This window comes from Phaethon aethereus (assembly GCF_964289735.1).
Source record: "Phaethon aethereus genome assembly, chromosome: 1".
NCBI lineage: Eukaryota > Metazoa > Chordata > Aves > Phaethontiformes > Phaethontidae > Phaethon > Phaethon aethereus.
In genome coordinates, this window is record NC_138575.1 from 78,254,031 (window position 1) to 78,280,952 (window position 26,922).

The following is a 26,922-nucleotide window of genomic DNA, read 5'->3' on the forward strand; positions in this document are numbered from 1 at the left end:
CGCTTAAAAAAAAAGCAAAGAAACACAACAACGTAAGTCAGTAATGGAAAGTGACCAAGAATCCTTCAAGAATTATTGAATAGTTTCCTTTAATTTGTAATGATATGGCGTAACTACTGAGTGGTATAACCAGGCTAATATTTTTGATACGTGTGTATATATATACTCATGCAGTCATTACATTTTTATATACACACACATGCATGCATACACACACACATGTATTAAGCTAGAATACAATTATTGTACTACAGATGTTGGTCTTAACCTGTATGACAATTCTGACTGAAGACTGGGAAATCAATGTGCAAAAAGGCTGACGGAATTAGAAGAAGATAAAAGGAGAGAAGAGGAAGAAGTGAAGAGTGCTTACAACTAAGGACAAGCAAGTCTCTATTTTAAGTAGCACTGTTAGACTCTTCTGTTTGGACAAGGCTTGCTAGAACGGTCCTTAAGTCTGATTGGCACGGGATACATCCAGTATTGGCTTCTATGCCAAACAACCTCCTCTTCCTTGGATCCTTGTCCTTCGTCAAACTATCACTACTTTTTCTATTATGAAAAAATCTTCAAGCCTATTTGCTCTAGATTTACACTTAAAATTTAAGATCAACTTATGAAATAAAAGGACTATTATCATCGTCCCATCTGCAACACAGTGCTACCCTAAGGTTTCAGACTACAATCAACACTGTGGCTTTACACGCTCTACAGCTTCAGGAACTGCTGTCATCTTTTTCACCCTGCTTATTCTTAGATCACTTTATTTTGCCAAAACTGAGCACTCAACCTTCTGGAACACTTCTAAAATACACTGGTGACTTTGTACCCTCTCTGCCCCCTTCCAAATCTTTAAGCTCTCTTGCCAATAAAGTCCCTGCCTTTCTTGACACCCTATTAAGAGCATCGTTTTATTCATCTCTCTTCCTTGGCTTCTGTTTTCTTTGGTAAAACCAGTCCAAAATCATTCAATGTCATTTCGTCCCATGGCTATCAGTATTTAGTTTTGTCTATTTATATTGCATGTTCTGCCTGCTCCTGAAGTATGTGTCTTCCATTTGATCTGGTTTTGTTTTGGGGGGAGTGTTTTGTTTTTGTAGCATTTAACTTTACAGTAGCCTACTTGTGTCACTCTGTCAAATGAGATCAAGCTATGCTTTTATGGCTTTGCATATAAAAAAAACCAACCTGGTTTTTATGCTGTTTCTGTGTCTCATGCCACAAATAGTGTGGATTTGTGACCTTGCATTGAAGCAACTTCAGTGTTGCTAGTTATACAATCTTTTAAAACCAGACCAACAGAGACATAGATACACATAGCAATTAGTCTTTGACACCAGATTAAACTTAATTTTATAATGGCTGTTGTAGAACAAACATTTGTAGTTTATTTGTACCAGAGAGTAGTAAAACTATTTAGTGATGAAAAATGGCAGCATCTATTTCTCCGAGAACAGTATTAAAAGATGACTTAATAGAATAAGAAATCACTCCTAAGCAGTAATTCTGTAAGACAGTTCATGATATAGAGAATTATGTCCTAGAAATGGTGCCGTTCAGCCTGAATTTGCAAGCACTTCCAAATACAGGTGATTGTTCAAACTACAAAACAACAGAGCCAAAAAATGTATCACAATATGGTTTAACTTACTTACCAGGCAGATGTACTCTGAAAAGACATCAGGGGTGGGCTTAAAGCATCTCCTTTTAAAGTATGTACTGTCTGTGATGTTTGAGGCTGTGGCTCAGTTTGAGGCTGTGTCTCTGGCTGAGGCTGTGTCTGTACTTGGCTTGGATCCTGAGCAGGGTTAATCCATCGGTTCTGTCCCTGTGTCATCCACTTTCCCTGGATTCCCCACCGTGCCAGGTAAAATTTGCAAATATCATAGTTCATTGAAGAGTAATATAAAAGATCCAGTACCAGCAGGATCACCACAAAAAAGCCATAGATCCACACTCCCAACAGTGCACTGTAGTTGCTGTGAAACAAAAAAGGGGAAAACAAAAAAGTTGTCTCATATATCAGAAATGGTCATAGTATTAGTTTATCAAGGTTGTTTTTTTCATTAATTATATAAATATAATATAAAGATGGATGAAACAAAAATTTTGTTCTAAAAATTATTATTTCAGTCTAAATACTGCTATATGCATGACCCAGGAGTTTTCTAAAAACTAAGGCCCCCTGCCTTACAAACATTTTTATTTCTCCCCCTCATCTGTGTATTTATATCAGCACATAACTTTGGTGTACGATCGGCTTCAATGATTTAAGTGAGACCACTGATATGTACATGGTTGATGCGTCGTATGTGTTATTCTGCAAATTCTCACTCCCAGAGAGTCACGCTACTGAAAGTGACAGGGCATTTAGGAGAGTGAGGGTTAACCATCTGAAAATATGCTCTAGTAATTGAGACCGAGGAGTGTCTATACCATTCAAAACGTTCACTGCTGACATGCATTATAAACCACTTGTCTTAAAAGGTGTTTAATGTGCTCTGAATTTAATAATTAGTTATTGCTGGACACAGAAGATACTAGTAGAAGTATAGGCTTTCAAAAGCAACTGTTAAAGATCCCTTGGCTTGCTGCTAATAAATTCAGGACGGAAGAACATTGACAAGATGATATTATACAATGCATTCCACAGGAAGGAAAATCTGTACTACATTAATATGTATATGTTGGTGGTGTTATAATGTGTATATATAGGTACAGGCCATGAAAATTATCAGCTGTTGGCATGGTGCACTGTGCTGTAAAGCTATGACAGGTGACTGAAGATATTAAATGAAAGGGGAAAAAAAAAAAGAAGGAAAAGGTATAAAGGATCAAGAATTTGGAGATCAGAGGGTGCTAAAGCTCTGCTGGAGATGCAATATTACTACAGGAAAAGTGACTGTGAAGTGTAAACATAGTTTGGATTGGAAACTCTATGAGTGGGGAGGATGAGGTCAGAACAGAGAAAGAAAGAAACAGGTAAGAAAGATTGTTAGGTACAACAGCAAAGAGGGCTAATCTAGACCTATGAACTAGTGTGGAAATACGTGTACTGTAAAAACAAGAGCAAGCAGAAGGGGGATACTAATAACAAATGTTACTAGGAAAACAGTCTTGGAGAAAAATTATCCCAAAGTAATAGATGGACAACCCACATCCACATGAACCTGAACTTATGTGAATAAAACTGAACACACACTCAACCATTCTCTTTTCCACAGATATTCAGAGAAACTTTGAGGGAACTGTATTTTATCAGAACATTGATCAAAATGGAAGTCCTGTGAGAAGAAAAAATGCTGCAAAGACATATTATAGATGCAAGCCAAAAAGATATTTTTGACATTTTAAAAACATATCCCAAGCCTTTTTGGATTTAAAACATTTCAAGTCTCTGCTTTGAACTTTCACTTCCGTTTAAACTTCTGTACAAGTCTTTCATTTTTTACTTTAAAAAAATCAGAATTTGAAACAGAAATCAGAATTTTGCTTTCTGTGTTGCTGCCTGTTAGCACTTAAGGAGACTGATTCTGATCCCTCTCCAGGGAATGATTCTTCCACTACACAGATATAACAAGCTTAGATTAAATGGGATTGCATAGGAAATAACTGTAAGTAACAAGAGGAAGGTCAGAGCTGTTAATGGGTCCCTTCCTGTGTAACTAGGATTACGCAAGCCTAGAATTTTAAAAAATTTTCAGGAGGATTGGAAGTAGACAAAACATAGTGCTCCTGAAAACCCTTAACTCAAGAGTCTTTGTCTCTACTAAAGACTTAGTCATGAATGCCTAACTTCACACAACAGTGGGCAGACCTTTGTAATGCATTAAAATCTTTGCAGTCCAGGCACTTGAAAGTGTAACAGGATCTGGTTAAGTCAGGGTTCTCAGCAGTGCTACTCTTGACTTTCAGTAGATGTATTCCTATTGGGGTAAACTCTTCTATTTTCTTCTAATATAAATAAAAGGCAAGTGAAAGCTGGAGAAGTCAGGAAGAAATCCACTGTAACAAATTTTGTTCTTCATCACTAATGCCAATAGGATCCATTTTACAAATAGGTGAGCTGTATTTGATCCATAGTAGGAACGGAAATATCAGAAAAGATGTTATTTTTATTTTGACAACAGTGTGAGAGGCAGGAACATCTCTTATAGTTAACTCAAAAGAATTTGTTTGTATTTTAGGAATTTAGTTTGACCCATCAAAATTTGGTTAGTGAAAATTAGAGCTATTTTGAGTGCTCCAATTTAAAGCAACAATTTATTAATCATGCCATATGTGAGTTATCCATCTGCTCCTTCTAAATAACATCTGTTTCTCACAAGTACAAAAAAGAAGGACTGTTTTATTTTAATTAACAGACAGTGGGACAACAGCACTATCAAAAGGGCCTTGTGAAAAATCACAAGCAAAATTAATAAGTAGTATGTTTTGTAAACAGAAGGAAATTCCATACCTTGATGCTTTCTGTTTCTCAAACTATTAAGATGGTAGAAAATATTAATTTTGCTGATGGCCACTAATTATAGTAAAAAGTAAAACTTCCCTACAAATTAAGAAGAAAATTAACTCTATCCCAGCGGAAACCAGGACAATGTCTTAATTAGAAAATAAACAATCTTACTCACACTGAATAACAGTAAGGCCAGAGACACAGAAAAGAACTGGGAATCAAAAAACTCCTAGGACTTGCTCTCATTTCATTGAACTGAATGATTTAATTGTCAAAGTTGCATCTTGCAATCTGATTTTCCTGTACTTTTGTGCAGAAGTTTCATTTCAATTAAAGATAAAGTGTGAACAGATTCCAAATATACTGAGATTCAAATTATAGGGGTTTGTTCCTTCACAGGGACAATCAAGTATAAGAAATTGCTTTGGTGTGGTTGTATCTCTCTCCTTTTCCCAGCTGGAAAGCTTGCCATGCCCTGCTAGTGCTCTTGCCCTTTCCAGTCAGTCATTTTGGAGCTTTCTGTTTAGGTTCAACACAAGGTTTAGCAACGTAACATTGAAAATGACTTCTAAGGCTATATTGCTGGCACACAACCACAAGAGTTAAATCTGGCGTAAAAGGTACAAGGCAATTTCCTTTTAGCTTCTGTGTGAAACAGAGGAATTCATGAACCTATCAGAAAACCTCATTATTTTAAGATACTTCATCTTTTATAGAAATACGATGTATATAAGGTATAACCTGGATACAGAGCCCACTTGTGTAAACGGAAAGATTTGCTCTCACTTCAGGAAGCCTTGAATTGGGCTCTCTGAGAACAATAAGTACTTTTACCATCCATCTCCTATTCCATCTACAGAATCCTGCTTAGATTTCTCTTCTACCCACAAATGAAAAAACAGGTTCTTTTATTATTATTCTTACCTATGTGATTCTTTCTGTCTAATTCATTAACTTTTTGAGACAGATAACAAGCAGACTAGGACCAGGCTATAATTTTTTAGAAGATTTGTTGGCTTTTATGTGCAGCACATGAATAGAAAATAATTCATTTGGGAACTAAGGCTTAAAAAACCAACAAATCAAAACAATTGTGAGCAGAACTCTACAGCTGCTGAGTTTAAATGTGGGCAGATGGCCATGGAAACTGTTTCTTTCCCTATTCTCCTTAAACAGGCCTGTTACTTGCAGTAGTAACACTTTTTAAGTGTTGCCCCAAGGAAATGCAAACTTAGATCCTAGCAAATGCCTTGGTACTTCTGACACTGAGGAAATCTGTGCAGTGTTTGCATGTACATTTCAAATGTGAAATTTTTTTCCTATTTTGTTTTTACTCATTATTATCTCAAGGCCTTTGCCCAATCTGTGTTTTCCTGTAGAATCTGTTACTGTAGTACCTAAGAGGTCTTCCCAGATAAATTACATCTTCTTGAAACAGCTGGTAGTGGAATTGATAATTTTTTTTTTCTTATTTTTTTTCCTTTCTTGTAAAGATGAGTTTCTGGGAGATATTTAAGCAAATGCCAGCTCTGCAGGGGACATGCTGTACATGGAGAAAGATAGTGCTATTCTACCCTTATATTGCTTTCAGTGCAAATGTTGTAGCGGGGTGTGCAAAAGCCATTCAACCCTGAAAAACTGGAATAAGACATATGGAAAAACATGGATGCATTACAGACTGCTATAACACTGTTCCAGTATCAGATTAAGGACCCTTAGCATAGTAGTACTGCTGATAATCCACCAAAACATGCATAACAGAAAATCTGAGAGTGTGAATACTAGATTCGAGTGAAAACTATTTTTAAGAATAGTTAAAGAACTTATTAGACAAAGATTTATGGAAAAATACTTTGGATGGCAGAACATTTCTTTGTTAGACATCATTGGCATTTCTATATTTAATACTAAATGAATTTTTCACATTCAGAAATATTACAGGCAGATTAATCTGCCTGATCACGAAGATACAATAGCCCAGTATTCTGCACTTATAAGAACACAGAAATCTTTTTTTATAGTAATGGAAAAAATGTAAATAAACCTGGCTATAGTTATATTGTGTGACTGTAGAAGACAAATGTGGTTTTTCGGCTGTGCCAAGACAAAGAAGTTACAAGTCACTTCATCAATTTTTTCCCTCAACTGTATTATAAAACAAGAAATTTGTTTTGATGATCACAAGAATGGCTAAGGGGAAAAATAAACCAAATAATAATATTGAAATAACCAAATAATAATATTGAATCATTCTTCCCTGAAAAATATAATCCTTTTTTTTTTCAGTTCATTGCTATTCCCGTATCCTAAATCATTCTCCCCAGCCACACTACAATAAGTTTCATCAGAATTTTTTCAGTGGTGTATGAAATTAGATCTAAACAAAGAGCTGACTTTGTTACTGTAAAGCAAACCCTGCATGTATTAGAATTCAAATAAAGTTAAATTATCGTATATGTTAAATAAAGTCAGAGTGTATTAAGTAATATGCTTTTTACAATGTTTTTAATGTAGGCATCTAGGCTTCACTTCTTTCTGCCCCTCCACAGCATACTAAAATTATCAGGAAGTTTTCTACCAATCTCAGTAAGCTCAGGGTGAGGAGCTCTCTCTCCCTCTGTCTTACTACATTGGTAGTGTTTTACATAGGAAGTTAATGTCTCTTCGTTTTCCTGGCCCTGGCTGATTTATCAGAGTGATGTTTCAGGAATTTACAAAAAGGCAACAGGGGTTCCGCTCTTGCACTTCCCTAAGCTACATCTCCAGAAGCTTTTTATTGTATTTAGCAGTATTTCACATACCTTTGCAAAAGATCAGCACATAGCTAATGTCCACAGGAAATTCTGGACTGAAGACATATATGGTACATAGTCTGCAGGTGGTTCTTAATCATGAATCTTACCAACAAAGAGTACAGAGGTAGAATATTCCAAATTCTGTGAACCAAGGCAGACTTGGTTGCTCAGCAGTGTTGATGCAGGGTTTATGGAACAGTAACGGAAGAAATAAAGCAAATTTGCTGTGTGCAAGACAAAGAACTGGGAAAGCATGGGGGCAATAGCCACATTAGTCCATTCTTGAGACTCTCTTTTTATCACTCAGAGAGTGAAGCCGTTTCTGGGTCTGTCTGTGATTACAGGTTGTCTGGAGGCATATTATGTTGGCAGAGTTGGGTAGTCCCAGATGAGCGTGCTACCAATTTCTAGATTGACTGGACTGCTCAAGGGTGGAGAAAATGGATGGCCTTTAATGGCCTGTTTGACTTGAAGTGTCTCCCCAGTGTTCTGTGTGATATCTTCTCATGATGTTCCCAGATGCACTACAATGCCAAGGCAATGAAGTTTCACCTCAAGGACATAGCTGCACATACAGTAACAAGACAGTGTAGCTCCACGTTGATTTAAAGGTATCTTATACGGGTAAGGGTATACAGATATATATATATTAGTCTGCCTTTTACACTACACAGTATATGGACTTCTTTAGAGTAGGTGATTGTCACATTAACACCTGTAAAGTTGTTAAATAAAGAGTATGCAATTTCTACACCTGTGTAAGATTCAAACTTCTCTAGTCAGTGCTGTATGAGGAGTGGTTGTTGAGGAAGATGACAGTTTGCCAGCTCCATGATCTGGCGGCTGCTGGATGCAGCTGCAGACAGTGAGTTAAAAGAGCCGACATGAATATTCCAGCACCATAGCCTCCTAGCAGCTTCGCACCTGCTTCCATAGGAATGAATGACAACACACTGACTGACTTTTGCACCACAGAAGAAAACACTAAAATCTCTGTTTTAAACAAAAATCAATACACTGGAATTCCAGTTTTCTTCAATCTGCCCCCTCCTTGCCCTGGATACCAGAATAAAATGGCAGGGGAAAGCAGACAGATAAGAATTTGACCTTGGGGTTTACATCAGCTGAAAGTTGCCCTCTGCATGAAGAGAAATCACAGCAGCTTAGTGTGGCCAGAATGTCAAATACTAAATAAGAGGCAGACCAAGAGTGAAGATTTTGTCTTTGTGAATAGCTAATCAGTAACAAAGATCTACTTGTTACTTATTGGTTCTTTAGAAAAAGTGACTGACATTTATCTTTGAGGATAGGCCCCAGCAGTACGTGGAAGTAACCCAGGTAACAGGCAAGGAGACCACACAATGTTGGTATATAAGCAAATACATTCTGTTCCCCAAGGTCAGTGATTACAAGAGATTTATATTCAAAACATCAGAGATTCAAAATAGTGCATTTGGGTTGATATGGAAAATGTCAACTCATTCCCTCTCTCCCCTACGGACAGCTTTGAACATAGTTTGGATCTGATCTGGGTCAAGGGAAAGACTTTTCTAACTTTTATATGTAACTTTATATTTTTTACATTTATATGCAACTTTTACACAGATGCTCTCCTAGCAATGTTTATAGCCCATGTCAAAGCAAAGAAAGCAGAGCTAAAATATCCTCTCTTCTAGCAGTTCTGTAAGAGCAAAAACCTTTTAGTAATGTTTTTCTGTATGTGTAATAATTCTAATTGCTTCCATCATTAAGTACACCTCAGACTATGTTATTAGACCAGAAACAGTTTGGTGAAGAGTACTTTAAAACTCATTTACTTACTTATGCATATATCCATCTGCATTCCCTGTTAAGTTCATCTGCATAACAGTCTGAAATTCTGTCTCATTGCAGCAGTATTTAAACACTGTGTTGTTATGGTGACAGCAAAAGATGTAAGATTTATTGTCAGAAAGACGGGGGCAGTGAAAACCAAAGTGGTAGCGACCTTTGTAGTCCGTATATGGCTCGCAGACCCGAAAATGTGCAGACAACACTGTAAAACAAAGAATAATATTGTCTTTGTGAGTCACTTGTGTTATCTGTATGTTATTGGTTAAGCTTAAACAATTGTTGTTTGATTTCTGAAAAACATTAATATTTCAGAACTTTCAACATCATAACATTTAGTACTAAAACATTACAATACTTAGCCTCTTCTTGTATTCTGACTTTTATTATTACTATGCTTCTGATTACTATTATCTCTTTTAAGGGAAGAGGAGAAATGCCCTCCATGCCAAAAAGCACAAAAATATTTAGGGAAACATTTTCATACTGCTGCTCTAAATATATGGATATCCATAAACACCCAACAATGTTCATGTTTGATTCGCCTGGAATGACTTCATAAAAACAAAAAGTCTATGTAAAAACCACAATAAAAGTTTGATGGCACTTGATTTACAGTCATTGTTCTCGACAGAAAATATCCTCTCTACTGTAAAGGTCAGTCTTTGCCAAGGATTACTCTGCCAGAAATAGCAATTAACAGATCTGAGCAACTTTGAATTTCCAAATAGGTAGAACCAATGGAAATACAGCTACTCCTGGGAGTTCTTACATTTCTCCTTTGTTAAATTCTCATGTAAACTGTTTATTACATCTCTGAGAACATTTTTTACAGGAATATGTCACACTGATTTCACCATCACTTTTCCTAGAAAAAAAACGAAAAAGAAATGCTTTCCATATATATCCTTTAAATGCAGACTTCAGGCTGATTTTTGTGTGGTGACAGGCTTGCTGTGGTTACATCTACATGGTAAAAATTTGGGCAGATGCAAGCTCTCTGACCATGCTCTCAGCCTACTGCTTGCAAACAGCTCTGAACTGGAAGCTGTGCAGTTGTCTTAGTTTCTCTCAGCTAATCAATGGTGCAGAGGGGCAGGATATAGATCCCTTCCAGTATGGTCATAAGCAATCACACACAACTTCCCAGTTGATCTGAAAAATCTTGTAAGACACAATATTGGATTCCACATACTGCCAACACTTTCACTGATTTAGTTTGTGTTATGGTAGGCCTTATGGCATCATCTAAGATTACATGTACTGTACAAATCCCCCAATGGCCTTACACTTGAAGGAAAGTGAAATACAGAATTCAAGAGTCTAAATACTCTTAGCAGTGAAATGTTTTTACTCTGATTAAAGAACAAAGGCACAATGATGCTGTGGGTAGCTGCACTTCAGAAGATTACACCAATTAATAAAGGATATTCACTTTAGACTGACAGAATTAACTCTTGTAACTTGATGTTTGATTTTTATGTTTACCAGTACAAGAGGTTACAGATAATGACTTGCATGGATTTAGCTTAACTGTATTGTATCTCTCTGCACATGGTCCCTGTTGGTCTGCAATAGCATCTGTGCACCTTATCCATCTAATCCTCATTGCTTTCTATGTTGCTTAAAAAACCATATTCCTAACACTTTTGTTTCTCAATTTTATAAAATATATTAATTTCAAGAATCTCTCACTCTCTTTCTGTATGTCTAGTCACATTTTAAGGATTGTGACAGTGGAGATAACTTCTTTATATGTGTGTATAGAGGGTGCCTAGAACAAAAAAACAGATTACTAAACTGAAGAGAAAACAAGGTAACTTGTACTGCTCTCTGAGTGAAGGAAAACCACTCTAAACACTTTACATTTACATATACATATATAACACACTGGCACATGCACACACATACCTATCATCATTACTCAGAGAAAAAAGAAAATCCTTTTGTAGATTAATTCAGTCAGGAACTGAAAGTGATAGAAGAATGCTACTTCTAAAGGAACATAGATCTTGAGAAAACTAATTATATCCATTCTTGCCCTGCCTGGGAAAAATGTATGTTCCAAATCTGAGGATGCTATAATAGTACAGAAATTGTCTTTCTTTAGACTTGGGTTTTCAAAACCCTCTGTAACTCTTGCAACAAATCTGCATGTTCAACTTCAGTCGCAAAATCCACAAGGCATGTAATTGCATGAACATATATTTGTTTGAACAAGTACTTACTTCCCTGCACCCCCCTTAATTAAGGGTGTTAATTAATTAACATAGCAGTAATGAAAGTTTTCCAGGATTAACTAAGTTTTGAAAAAACTCAATGGTTGTGGTTGGAAGGGACCTCTGGACATCCAACCCCTCTGCTCAAGCAGGATCACCTACAGCCAGCTGCCTAGAACCATGTCCAGATGGCTTTTGAATACCTCCAAGGAGGGAGACTCTACAACCTCCCAGGGCAACCTGTGGCAGTGCTCAGTCACCCTCACAATGAAAAAGTGTTTCTCGACGTTCAGAGGGAACCTTCTCTGTTTCAGTTTGTGCCCATTGCCTCTGGTCCTGTCACTGGGCACCACCCAAAAGAGCCTGGCTCAGTCTTCTTTATATCCCCGCTTCAGGTATTTATATACATTGACAAGATCCCCCCGAACTTTCTCTTCCTTAGATGGAACAGTCCCAGCTCTCTCAGCCTTTCCTCATATGAGAGATGCTCCAGTCACATTCATCATTCAGTGGCCCTTTGCGGTACTCTCTCCAGTAGCTCCATCTCTTGTACTGGGAAGCCCAGAAATGGACACAGCACTCCAGGTGTGGCCTCACCAGTGCTAAGTAGAGTGGAATCACATCCCTCAAACTGCTGGCAGCACTCCTACTAATGGAGACACAAAGAGCCTTCCAGCCAGCTGGCCCCCAGCATATACTGGTGCCCAAGGTTGTTCCTCCCCAGGAAGGTGCAGGACTTAGCACTTCCCCTTGTTGAACTTCATGAGGTTCCTGTCAGCCCATTTCTCCAGCCTATCCAGGTCTCTCTGCATAGCAGCACAACGCCATGGCATATCATCCACTCCTCCCACTTCTGCATCAACAGGAAATTTGCTGACGTTGCACTCTGTCCCATCATAATTTTAATTTTAACTACCTATCACATTTTTTGAAAAGTTAAATCCAGAAAATAATGGAAGAGACATGTGGCATGGGAGAAATTCACAAACTAAACAGAACTTTTAACTAAATATTTGATTTCTAACAAGAATGGGAGCTTGATTCAGTTACTTAAATACAGGTCTCCAGTGCTAGCTAAGATTTCCCTAGACTGTTTTCCCTGGTTTCCAGCTTTCAGTGGAGGAGATGCACGTCTCTTGTAGGTCCAGTGCACACATGTATTATCTGGCGCAAGTAAAATGGCATTAGATGCACATGGTTAGGCACCTGTAAAGGTCTCTAAGTGTTTTGTAAATGTTTGATATCAGCTTGCAAGGGTGCACGACATGCATTAAAATGTGTATAGCTCCACTAGCCATCATTACTATGAAAAAACACCAGTCCATGCCCGATGTCAACAAACAGAATGTAAATCTTATTATTGGACCTAATAAATGCAAGTGAAGGGGTAGCCTTCAGGGTGTACCACTGCACTTCTAATAGTGATGTCTATCCACAGTATTTTTATTTACAGTATCCAGCAGAAGAGCATCCATCTAATCCTTCCCTGATAAATCACCAGCTTCAGATGGTTCATAGGTTTACAAACAGAGAAGGACTGGTGGAAGATGTGGTGGTCGGAGGTCATCTTGGGCTTAGTGACAATGAAATTATAGGATTCTCAATTCTTGGTGAAGTAAGGAAGGGGGTTAGCAAAACCATTATCGTGCAATTCCGGAAAGCAAATTTCAGCCTGTTCAGGACAGTTGTTGACAGTCCTGTTTAGGACTGTCTTTGGGAGACAGTCCTACAGGGCAAAGGGGTCCAGGAAGGCTGGACAGTCTTCAAGAAGGAAATCTTAAATGCGCAGGAGCAGGCGGTCCCCATGTGCCATAAGATGAACTGGTGGGGAAGACGGCCGGCCTGGCTGAACAGGGAGATTTTGCTGGGAGTCAGGAAAAAGACGAGAGTTTATCACCTTTGGAAAAAGGGGAAGGCAACTCAAGAAGAGTACAGGGATCTCTTTAGGTCATGCAAAGAGAAAATTAGAAAGGCCAAAGACCAGCTGGAACTCAATCTGGCCACAGTTGTAAGGGATAAGAAAAAAAGCTTTTCCAAATATATTAACAACAAAAAGAGAGCCAAGGACAATCTCCATCCCTTACTGGATGTGGGGGGGAACATTGTCACCAAGGACGAGGACAAGGCTGAGGTACTTAATGCCTTCTTTGCCTCAGTTTTTAATAGCCAGATCAGGTATCTGCAGGGTATTCAGCCCCCTGAGCTGGAAGACAGGGATGGAAAGCACAATAAACTCCCCATAATCCAGCAGGAAGCAGTTAAGGACCTGCTAAGCCACCTGGACACCCACAAGTCTATGAGGCCTGATGGGATCCACCCAAGAGTACTGAGAGCGGTGGTGGAGGAGCTTGCCAAGCCACTTCTCCATCATTTGTCAGCAGTCCTGGTTAACAGGGGAGGTCCCAGATGACTGGAGGCTTGCCAATGCGACACCCATCTACAAGAAAGGCCGGAAGGAGGATCCAGGAAACTACAAACCTGTCAGCCTGACCTCGGTACCGGGGAAGGTTGTGGAGAGGTTCGTCTTGAGAGTGCTCGCAGGGCATGTGCAGGACAACCAAGGGATCAGGCCCAGCCAGCATGGGTTCATGACAGGCAGGTCCTGCTTGACCAACCTTATCTCCATCTATGACCAGGTGACTCGCGTAGTGGATGAGGGAAAGGCTGTGGACGTTGTCTACCTGGACTTCAGGAAAGCCTTTGACAGCGTCTCCCACAGCATTCTCCTGGAGAAACTGGCAGCTCGTGGCTTAAGACAGGTATACTCTTCACTGGGTAAAGAACTGGCTGGATGGCTGAGCCGAGAGAGTTGTGGTGAATAGCTTTAAATCCAATCGGCAGCAGGTCACAAGCGGTGTTCCCCAGGGCTTGGTTCTGGGGCCGGTCTTGTTCAATATCTTTATTGATGATCTGGATGAGGGGATCGAGTGCTCCCTCAGTAAGTTTGCAGATGACACCAAGTTGGGTGGGAGTGTTGATCTGCTGGAGGGTAGGAAGGTTCTGCAGAGGGATCTGAACAGGCTGGATCAATGTGCCAAGGTCAGCTGCATGAGGTTTAATAAGGCCAAGTGCCGGGTGCTGCACTTGGGTCACAACAACCCCATGCAACGTTACAGGCTTGGGGAGGAGTGACTGGAGAGCAGCCCGGCGGCAAGGGACCTGGGAGTGCTGGTTGACAGCCAGCTGAACATGACCCAGCAGTGTGCCCAGGTGGCCAAGGCGGCCAACAGCATCCTGGCCTGTATCAGAAATAGTGTGGCCAGCAGGAGTAGGGAAGTGATCGTGCCCCTGTACTCACCACTGGTGAGGCTGCACCTTGAGTGCTGTGTTCGGTTTTGGGCCCCTCACTACAAGAAGGACGTTGAGGTGCTTGAGCGTGTCCAAAGAAGGGTAACGAAGCTGGTGAGGGGTCTGGAGAACAAGTCTTACAAGGAGCGGCTGAGGGAACTGGGGTTGTTCAGTCTGGAGAAGACACGGCTGAGGGGAGACCTTATCTCTCTCTGCAACTACCTGAAAGGGATTGTGGCGAGGTGGGTGTTGGTCTTTTCTCCCAAGTAACTAGCAACAGAACGACAGCAAATGGCCTCAGGTTGTGCAGGGGAGGTTTAGACTGGATATTAAGAAAAATTTCTTTACGGAGAGAGCAGTCAGCATTGGAACAGGCTACCCAGGGAGGTGGTGGGGTCACCATCACTGAAGGTGTTCAAAGAACGTGTAGACATGGCACTTCAGTGCATGGTTTAGTGGTCATAGTGGTGTTGGGTTGACGGTTGGACTTGATGGTCTTAGAGATCCTTTCCAACCTTAATGATTCTATGATTCTAAGATACAGATGTGCTATATCGAAACAGCTGTGCAATAAATTTTCTAGTAAGAAAAATGTCTTTCCATTCTGCTCCCCTAAGGGTTGCTTATGTCTGAACATTTGTGTTTTTTTTCTCCTCACCTTTTCCAGTGTTCTCCCTATCCAGCTGAAGGATAACTTTCACTGAACCTACAGATTTCTTATCAGAATTATACAGCTTAACGTATGTACTACTGCAGCTGCAGCTGTAGAGAAAATAAAACAGATCTGAACTGATCAGTTCGACAGTTCTCACTTTTTAGCCATCTTGACTTACTCCTTAGTTGGAATATTTGCACTTTGATTATGTCAGCTGGTCCTTGGAAACAAAATTTTCTTCTTTAATAGAACAGAATAGTTTAGTTTGGGTTGGGTTGGAAGGGACCTTCAAAGGCCATCTAGTCCAACCCTCCTGCAGTGAGCAGGGACTTCTTCAACTAGATCAGGTTGCTCAGAGCCCCGTCCAGCCTGACCTGGAATGTTGACAGGGATGGAGCATCTACCACCTCTCTGGGCAACCTGTGCCAGTGTTTCACCACCCTCCCTGTAAAAAATTTCTTCCTTATATCCAGTCTGTATCTACCCTCTTTTAGTTTAAAACCACTACCCCTTGTCCTATTGCAACAGGCCCTGCTAAAAGGTTTGTCCCCAAACAAACCTACCTGTAAAGCCTCAGAGTGCAACGCAAATTTTGTTTGTCATGCATTATCAACAGAATCATCATTTTTTTCAATTTTTTTTCCAAAATGTAAGTATAATGCCTTCTATGGCTAAAGATATAATAACTTATTTTTCCTTTTAAAAGTTGCATTATTACAACTACTTATACATTAGTAATTTTTTAAACCTCCAGTATATATGGTGGTTTCAAGTTTGGGACATTTTAATGGAAGATATTAATTGCTAAAACTAGCTTTGCAAATAACAAAATGCTGAATTTAGCATAAATATATAGCAAAATACAGCAAAAATAGCAAAAATGTCATTTTTCATATGTTATTTCTACAACTTAGCTTAGGTGAACTATGCCCATGTTAAGCTACCACAAGCGAACAGCAGCCCTGCAAGGTTATGCCTGACTTGTATATACATCTAGAGCATGTTATAAGAATTAAAAGTAGTTCTTTATCTTTCATGAGCAATCGAACACTTCCATACTTCTGAAATTTTTCAGTGGTCTGAGAGAGACATTGCATTGTGAGAATGCACTAGAGGGCTACAGGACCATAAGAAGTTTAGCCTGCTTGTCACTGCAAAGTGGTTTACTTAACAGTACATGTGAAAGTGTTCCCTAATTCCTAGATGGGTCTTTTGCCCATTTTAAAAGAAAAACAAACACCAAACTTCTTTGGGGATGAAAACTGGGGGAAGGATGACTACAGAATGAAGGGAGAATGAAAATAACATCAGGTCAGAGAAGGAGTGATGTCTGTAATAAAATGTAATCCTAAGCAAATCCTTAAATAGTAAAGTGTGTGTCAGTGATTAAAATAAATGCACAAATAAGAGCATAACATGGTGACTGAATTACAGTCTGAATTTCGTAGTCAGTGTGTGCTGGGTTAACCCTGGTAGGTAGTTAAGCACCACACAGCTGCTTGCTCACTCCCCCTCCTAGTGGGATGGGTGAGAGAATCGGAAGGGCAAAGCGAGGAAATTCATGGGTTGAGATAAAGACCATAAGAAAAAAAAACTCAACCAAAAAAACCAACCCACAAGTGATGCTAAAGCAATCACTCACTACCAGCAGACCAATGCCTGGCCAATCCCCAGGCAATTTTTGGATAAACTCCCACCCCAGTTTTATTGCTGATTATATTATATTTATTGCCATTATATGGTACAAAATATCCCTTTGTCCAGTCTGTGCCAGCTGTGCCAGCTGGGTTCCCTGCCAGGCTCTTGCCCACTCCAATCTCCTCGCTGGGGTGCACAATGAGAAACACAAGTGGCCTTGACACCCTGGAAGGGCTGTTCAGCAATAGCTAAAATACTGGTGCATTACCAATGCTGTTTTGGTCACCAATCTAAAACACAGCACCATACGGGCTGCTGTGAAGAAAGTTAACCCCATCCCAGCCAGACCTATCACACAGCGAAAAAACTTTATCAATTTCTTGTAATCTATGTAATTTTACTTGCTGTCTTTGCTTCTCTGAGAATCAGAGATCCAATAAAAAAAGTGTAATTTTTTTTTAAAATTAATTTTCCTGAAAATAACTTTGCTTAAATCCTGAGGATTAAAAAGCCTTTTTTCTACGGAAATACTTCAGATACAAGTATTGTACCTGAAAGGCTCCTAAGCTGTCTGTTGCAAAGATGGCAGCTGTTTCTGAAGCAGAGTTGCATGTGCAAATTCTCATACTGCTTTTGAAAAAGTGTTATTGAACAGGTAAGTGATATAGATGCTCCTATCTTTGCTCTTACTAATTTCAAAAGAAGTCTGTCATGCTTCAAATGACTGATCTAACCTCATCTTAAGATTTATCTACTCTACCTTAAAAAGTAAACAGCCAGTGTACATCAAACTGTTACTTCCCTATCTGTTCATAGTTAAAGATCTGTGTAATGCTGATTAAATTTTTAATTTAGCTACTAAATTTTTAAAGTCCCAAGGCTTTCAGAATGGCTGGTCTTCATACACTTTCCATATGGATCCAAAGAAATATTCACATGTATGCATTTTACTTAGCAAATGCCAATCATTTGAGGTCCTCTGATAATTTTGCTATATGGATGTTAATTTCCTACTTCAAAGAAAAAAATACTGTAATGTGCAAATAATCTGTCGATTTTTGCTTGTTAATATAAGTCTTGCTGTCATCCCTGATTTTATAAATGTCTTTCAATCCATTAAATAAATATAAGTATCAACATTACTGCAAAGTAAATCTAAGAGTTAGTGGTCAGAAAGGGTATTCTGGTATGACTGCATGCTGCTCCTCCCTTTATTATGCATTCCTTGTGCAGTTAGTACAATGAATAAGTGTTCACAAATCCTAAAAGTGCATGCCATTGTGATCTTGATAGCACTGAAATAAAATCAGTCTGAGGTTTCAGTATTCTCAATCCAATTTCATCCTTTTTTTAAGTGGATGTCTGCAACCTACTCTCAACTAAAGCCTTTCTTTTCAGCATTATTAATCCCTGCCCTGAGAGCATTTTACCCATGTTAGGCAACTGCATCTCCTTCCTAACCACACAGCTAAAGCTGCCAAACTTCATCCTCGTTCTCAGTCACGACGTTGGCATCTGACCACACCTCTGCTCTACTGCCGCTGTCGCTGCTGCTCTCCTTTTTTAAGAGTGAGCAGAAAAAGAGAGTGGGCTCTGAGAACATTGCTCTGAGAACTTGTCTGTTACTCATACCCTCACTTTCATTCTGCCTTGTGGAGCAAGTGAAAGTTAGGCTTCCAATTGTTAAGTGCAATTTTCAACCATGCGTACTGATTTTAGAAATTTAGTACTAAGATTGTGAAACTTAGTATATCAAGGACTTGGAAGTAAAGCATGATCTTACAGACAGAAGTTGGTAAATCTAGGGAACTCCAAAGGAGTCTTGCCATTATATTTTCATTTCAGCTCAGTTTAAAAATTATGTTCATATCATTCCAGTGAAAGTAGCATCTTTTTTTTCTGTCATTCCCACTGCATAAAGACAGCAGTTTTCCTTTATGGAAGCTGACCTGTCTTGGACAAACAGATTTATGTTCATGCTGTCTGCAAAATAATAAATAATAAATTCATCTTGTAAAATGTGTGTGAGTTAGCAATGACCTAAACCCACTCCTACAGATGTCAGTAGTAAAATTCCCCAAGGCTAGCACGAAAAGCTTGTGATGATTTCAAATTAAGCCTGTACTCTACATGCTAATAATGGATGTCAGATAATAAAATACTAATAGCCAAGGAGCAACAAGAAGATAAGGTACACATTAACAAAGACAATAGTTTGTGATGTTAATAGATAAATTATGTAAGAAGAAAAAGCTATATGTAATTAGTTTAAAATAAAAACGTTGTACTTCAGAGGCAGTACTTTTCTTCTAAGAGGAAAAAAATATCAGAACACTGGATTTATGTTTGGGTTTGATGGAATAAGTCTGTATATATACACCAGTGGCTGACTACTTCTATTTGCACACACAGTGTAATCACAGTGTCCCATTCAAGTGGAACATAGATATTTATATCATCTTGAGGAAAATGGTTGGGGAAGTGGAAACTCAGGAGGTCTCTAGTAGAAGTCCCCTATAAAGAGTGGTATGAAAACTTAACAAAAATCAACAGAGGAGACTGGAGCAGCTGGAAAAGTGTTGTGATGTTTTGTCACTGGGATACATTCACTGAAGTCATCTTGAATGATTGGCTTCATTCATGCACCAGGGAAATAGCTTTCTGAAATTACTTTAACCTCGAAAAAACACAGAACCTGCTACAATCCCTGTGCCTCATTCTAGTACATCGGAGGAGGGTAGTTACATAACTAGGGATGCAGCGCCATACGTAGGGATATCAGTGGAAGGACTCTAAAGGAAAACAGTGTTTTAAGATTAGGAAAACTAGTCTAGTCGATAATATTGCAAAGTTGTTAGCGAAAGGACTGTGTCAGTTATAGCTAAATAATGAATTATCACTATCAAGAATCAACTTGAACACCTGCAAACAAGCAATGAGACTGTGGGCAACAAGACACACACTTGAACTAATTGATGAGGATCTAACACGGATATTATAGGCATTACATAGACAGAGTAATAACAACTCTTATGGGAGGGCAAGGATACTTTAAGATCTATAATGCCTGGTGAAGTTTTAAGTATGGTGATTATGGATGTGATGTAGTACAAGGGAATAAGGAGCAGTGATGGAAAAAAAACCCACGTTGGATTAAAAAGCAAGCATAAAAGAGGTTGTACTAAGAGTTAAAAACTCATAGGATCAAATCTGTTTGGACTAAGAATGCTTTTAATTATTAAAAAAAAATATTCATTCATCATTACAGAAAACTTTAAAGTCATAAATAACTCCTGAAGAACAAATGCAACTAATAGTCACAGCATTCAACTAATTCTCAATCTAACAACTGACAGATTTCTGCACAAATCCTTTCTGTGTGCTAGTAGCAAACACCTAGGGCAGATTTACCAAACATCAGGAGAAAAATCTCTGGAACCACTCCCTGGTCCACCCCTCCAATCTAAGGACACTCTGGTCCTTAGATTCAGAAAAACAACAGAATAACTGTATACCATGATGTCATGCATTTTTCTTTGTTTCTTTTAAATTTTGAACCTGCTTTACCATGTCAGTGTCCCACCACCTTTTCCTTCTTAAACTGAATTTTCAGTTGCATTTCAAATTCCAGCTTCCAGTTCTTATATAAAGATGCTTTATTTGCTTATCACTCTATTAACAATCCATTTGATCTCATTTGTTTTGTAGAAACCCAGTATTAAATTGCAACTAATTTTTCCCTGTGGCACACATCAGTGAAAGATAAATTCAAAGTATAAAAGTTACCTGCTGACAAGAGTAACGAAAGCAGAACCATCAGCACATTCAAGGACTGTTGACCACAATTTGTCATCGTTGGCTTTCATTGGTCCATTAGAGAATTACCTGTTTGACAAGATGCAACATCATGGTTAAGTGCCTGTTTCATCTCACTTCCATTGTTCAAACTTTTACTTCCCCACAAAGCCTTGGTAAAATGAGATGGCTTCACACAATAAGGGGAAAAAAAAAAATCATACTTTTTTCTGGACTTAGAAGGGAAATAAATTCTCCTTTCTATGATTTTGTCAAATTCCTTTCTCATTTCACCATTAATGTATACAGCTTTTACATACTGTAAACCCAGAGTAGAGATGAATCATATAAAGTCTTTATGGGATATTCATACCTCTCTTGCAATCTACATTCAGCACAACCGTGCTTGTTTTACTGTCATGAGAATGGACTTTTGTATTATGCCTATAAGGACTAGAAGGCTATAAATAATATAAACATGAATTGTCTGCTTTGAAAGTCAATCTGTTTTACCCCATTAGAGGGTGCAGTCGTTCAGAAAGTGGGTCGAGCGACTGAGATGGTTGGAAACATTCCAAAAAATGTCTTTTCACTAGAATCAGAGCATTTAATGGGATTATTTTCTTGTTTTCCTAGAAATGAGGGTGAGATGTGATGCAGTTTGGCTGGCAGTCGTCATAAAAAGGCTATCCTATTTTTTTGCAGAACAGCTCCAAAACTGGGTGAGTCCAAATGCATCTTATATCCACATTGATTCAATGTCACCAGCTTGCACATTCTATAGCTCTAGCAGAGGCTCTGTCCCAATGCAAGTGTCGTCACCAACATTAGTAGGAATGTCTGGTACCCCATCCTGTTGTCATTGCTAATGCAGACTAACGCTGAACGTATACAGTCTTCAGCATCCTGAACTCATGGTGACATTAGAGAATAATAAAAAGGTAATTTATTGGTTTGTATAAGAACCATTGGAGATTGGGCTATAAAACCGAAAGCTTAGGTGGTGCTACTGAAAGCTGGTGGGGTGAGTCTAATTCTTGGCATTGTTAAAAAAATTGCTCTACGGTGTTTATAAAGGAGCAACTTGGAAAAAAGATAGGAATTTACGTCAAAAAATACAGTTTGTTTCTGACAGCTCAAGAACAACATGATGCCAAACGCTTATGAAATCAGTGTTGTATCATATAAATAGTAGGTAGTTTAAACTAATAGGTGTCTACTACAATCTACTGAATCAAATTAAGATCCCAAGACAATTGCACCTGCGTGTAACAAAAGGGGAGGGGGTGAGAATCAACATTATCACGAATAACTAAATTCTGAGTAACGTATATGGGCACAGGAGGGGAGACAGTGCTACCTACAAAGTATTTAGAGACAAAAGATTTCTCACTAACAAAAAACACCGTGTCTGGCACAAGCAGATTCTTTAAGAAGTCGTCGTAGCAAATTAAAAAAACAGATCACAAACCCAAAAATCAGTGGTAACTTTTGTGTAAGAAATCATGACATTTTTGCTGTTATCTGCAAGCATGATTAACATCAAAACCACTGTATTTGTAGCTTTAAAATAAGTCAGTTCTTCCAAAGGGAAGACAATCAGAAATCGTAACACCATGGTGGAAAAAAAAAAGTGCAGAAATCTATAAATGCTAATTAAGAATATCTCTCTAAGCATCAATCCTGTTTGAAAAAACGGCCACCTTTTTTTTCAGAAGGACTATCATATTAATTACAACAGCAAACAGACTTAAAGTTAGAATTGCATAAAAAAGAATAGTACTGAATATAAGCCAGAAGTTAAGAATGTAGAAGTGTAACAGAGAAAAACAGATACAAAGAACAAGCTATTGCCAATATTGTTAGAAATGAAAGGAATAAGATTGTTTCCTGAGTAAACCAAAGCTGCAGGAATTCTGATAGTGATTCATTACTAGAGGGAAATCTTGGCTTTAGTAACAGTTAATTAAAAAGAGATCAATAAGCACTTCTGTTGTCTATCTGGGAAGACACAGATGTTTGGCATAGCTGAGATTATTAAATATTTCCATATCAAGAATAATTTAGGATGACATTAATGAGTTGATACTAAGGTTCGTAATTTGATATTTGCAATTTTGTGTAACTGTAGCCAGTTATTTTTGAAGAGCTGGCTGGGGGACATAGATATCCTTTTTTCAGTTTGTTGGGAAACTATGGTATCGTTCAGAGGACCTGAAGAAACGTAAGGACATGCGTAGAAGAAAATGAGATAATCCAGGTAATTACAAGCTTGTGAGCGTGATGTGGATCTCGAGAAAGTTAATGGAATCGTTAATATAGAATCAAATTAATAAATAATTAAGGAGAGTAATATAATTAATGCATATCACTATGGACTTATGGTAAACTACATTTTATTTCTCTCAGTGCTGTTGTTGATAAAGGTAGCTTAAAGACAGTAATAATATAGTAGATTTTCTGTAAAATGTCTCACTTAGCAGCATGCAATTTGACCAGGTCATGAGAATGATGCAAAAAAAACCCCAACACTCCAGCATATCAGTTATGGAAGACTAACTCAGACTGGAAATAAGATGCATGTTTTTTCAAAAGTACAGTCTTGCTAGTAATTGAGTACATAGAGCCTTACTGGTAATTTTTTAATCAGAACCGTATGTAGAAATCTAGAAGCTTTTCAAGGAGGAGAAGATTTATTCAATTATGTCCAACAGAACTGGCAACAATGAAATAGGCATTTTAATCCAAGTCTTGTGATGCTTGCATTTTATTAAGTGCCAGCTGGGCAGATCAGAGCGAGGAGCCTAGAAAACTAGAGCCACACATGAAAGGCCAGGAGAGTGACAGAATCAGTGTGTATGTATACATACACCCATATTTTTGTTGATAGGGAAATGCTCCAATTTTGTAACTACTGATCATTAAACTGAATATGACCATTTTTAGGAAGACAGAGATAAAACTAACCATTTACTACTCGATGATTTTAAAATTTTTTTACGTGCTGTTGTCTGACTAAAGCAGTCACATTTAGTGCAGTATCATGAGGATGTCTCTGAGCTGTTACATCTCAATCAGCCAGGTGGAAGAGATGGGCAGGTGAACAGGTGGCATGCTAAAAGAAAGTGCCTAGAACATAGAAAATATTTCCTAATGCTAGGCCACAGAACAGAGATAGAAATATGGTAATTAGCAGTGAGTTAGCTGAATAATTTTTCATGATTATTATTAATCAAGACTAAAAGGGCACTTCAAAATTAGAGAATTACATCTGAAGGAAAGAGGAAATGTAGTTTTGGTTGTAGTCTCTTTTTTTTTCTTCTTTGTAGTAAAATTTGAGGGCCTAGAGGCTAAGAGATTAGGCTTTCTTTCTAGTTCTGTAAATCAGCAATTAAAAGGATGGTCTTATGCACCAATTTTAAGTTTTAATGTACCATTTTAAGCTTCTCTGTGGTCATTGTGGTGGTAAGGAGGATGCCCATCCTTTTCCATATCCTCTGAGAGCTCATTCCTAGCCTTACACTACCTCCTCCCTTCTGCTAGCAATCACAAGTATCTCTGCAGCTACATCATAAAGTAAACAAATGGATGAGGAATCACAGTTTTAGAGGCCTTTTTCACTCTATGTTTCAACATGTCTACTATAAAATAGAAGTAATGGTCCTTACTCATGTTTTTTTAAGTGCTTTGCTATCTTTTCACGCAATAAGGATTATGTTAGGAACATTGCTTTCCCTTGGAGAAGATGCAACAATGAATGATTCAAAGAGAGCACCATTCAAAGGAAAGGTGCTCTGATGTTGTTCTGTCTCATAAGACAGAAGAGGTGGGTGGCTTTTTGTTTCTGCTGACAGAGGGCCTGGAATTACACTACAACTTCTAATTTCACCACCACTATGGAAACTGAACTCATTTGCCTTTAACCTCCCTCCTCACCACAGACTTTAGGTGCAGAGATTAGATATATGTATCAGATCATTTATATAGATTTTACTTTTTAGTCACACACCGTGACATTTTAGCTCTTACTCTGCTGCTACGTACATTGCTTTGGTTTCCTTATCATTTATCTAGCTGTCTTTTCTTGGAGGGAATCAGTGAATCATTGGAAAGAAAAGCTGCCAAGAGAAATAACCATTTCATGTGGCAAGATTTTTATGTAGAAGTAATTTTCCCCTCATTTTGAAGGAAATAAAAAGCTACGTTTAGAGGAGTTGTTTGAAAAACATTGTGCATTTTGCATTTTTTGGTTATTAGAACAGAAGGAGCTAGCAAGAGAATTTATTAAGTACATCAGCGCTGCCTCACAAGTTATCTTTCTGTATAGAATAACAGAAAAAAAGATGATTCAAAAGATCATTTAATCCATTTTCCTGTCACGGGATTAAGAACATCTAAACCATTCTTAGCAGAAGTTCACAGAATCTCCACCACCAGAGGGGTTTTCCAGCATTCTCAGGCAAGTTCCTTCCAGTGTTTCTCCAGTATGATGGCTGGAAAGGTTTTCCTATGTCAAGCTTGCAGCTCCTTTGCTTTGACTCAAGCCCATCCTATCACCAGTGGAGCTGGAGAACGGTTTGTCTACAGATACATTGATTACACCTCTCTTCGCATCAGCCTTTACTTAACACATACAAAAAGAACTATCGTATCTTCACTCAGTCTTTTCTTAGGCTAACAATTTCCACTTATTTCTTCCAATCTTTCCTTTAAGAACGTATTTGCTATACCTCCTATATCTCCTCTTAAATCTGGCTCTACACTTTAAGGCAATGTTGTGATATAGTTCTGTGCATGTAACTTTAGTGTTGTTTCAGTTTCAGTTGTTTATATTTTCTTAGTGACCAGAAGGTCCTGATAAATACCCCAATAGCTACCAAGGTAAATAAAATTACAGCATTACAAAAGTTCAGAGCCACAGAGCTTCTGCTAAGTCTCATCGTTAATCAAAAGATATATAGATATACCACTGTTACACCAAGATAGGTACATTTACATACAGACATAACTATACAGGTCAAAACATACCACCACATGTGACATAACTAAGGATGACTCCCTCTTTTCACACTGATGTCCAGCAGGCCTTTCAATTTTAGTGAGTACCAAGGGCCTGGCCCTGGGAAATCATGCCACAGCAGCAGCTGCAGTGAGGAGCTTCCATCTACTTCCTCCTCCATCCTCTTGGGAGACAGAAGTCATCTTGTACAGTTACAATTAAATGATAACTAGAAAAGCTCTCATTCCCATAACCTCTTATTCCTCAATCTCCTCCTGGAAAACAGCCTCACTAATCTCAGAGATATATTAGTCTTTGCTGTATTTCCTACACTGTTGGGACAAGGAGGCTCACCAGCAGGGAAATGGCCTCCTCTCAACCTGTGTGCTCATCTGAAGACAACGGATAACAGATTGGTTGAATTGTGGCAGCAGTAAAGGGATGAATAATGTGGCCGAGACAATCACAGGGGTTGAGAAAGTGGTTTAAAATGACATGGAAAAAAGAAGGCTGTGATCAAAACCTAACTTCTAGTCGACCTCTGTTCACTTCTCACATTAAAATAGGCTTAAAAATGCATTTGGTATGTGTTCATGAATGCTATTACAACAAAATTACGGTCTTATCACAAAGGTAGCAATGTAACTGGCATGAAAGAAAACCTGATTATTACGAAAACCTATGGTTTCACACTGCAATAATCTCAAGAAAATGTTCATGAAAAACAGATACTAGTTTTCAGTTGACAGTTGTCTTACTTGCAACGACTGAAACAACCTATGAATTGCTGGTAGAAAACCTTATGGATTAGAGTGCAGCATTAACATTGCTCAGTGTTTCTTCCCTAAAAACATCCTCCTAAGCATGTGTGAGTCTCTACATTGCAGTTAGGGTTTTAATATTGCTAAAGACAAGCAATTTATATTACACTAACTTGGTCACGAAATTCTTCCCCTGTACTTTACGGATTTTAAAATTGAAAATATGAACTACTTTGGTTTATTTCACCCCCATTCCCATGTTTATAATTTCCCCCAGCTATTCTCCAAACAGTTCTGAAGCGACAACCTGCATGAGTCCTACAAAATAAAGTTATTAAGGACAGCCTGGAGGCCATCTTGTGAACTTCAAGCATTCTATAGCTGTTATTAATAGGACAAGGCTAAGAAACCTGTACAAAACACAACTGTCAACTGTCAAAGCCAGTCTTTCATCTCCTGCCTCTTTTACCCCTTTCCCTTTTCACT

The 26,922-nt window shown here is 38.4% G+C and overlaps 1 protein-coding gene across 1 annotated transcript; it reads right to left on the minus strand.

Moving 5' to 3' along the window:
* Positions 1–1,651: 1,651 nt before the first annotated feature.
* Positions 1,652–20,734, minus strand: SHISAL1 (shisa like 1; the record flags this gene model as incomplete). The annotated part of the gene is made up of 3 exons (XM_081997857.1): positions 1,652–1,979; positions 9,073–9,286; positions 20,668–20,734. 3 exons carry the CDS (start codon positions 20,732–20,734, stop codon positions 1,652–1,654), a joined length of 609 nt encoding a protein of 202 aa, XP_081853983.1.
* Between the last annotated feature and the right edge of the window lie 6,188 nt (positions 20,735–26,922).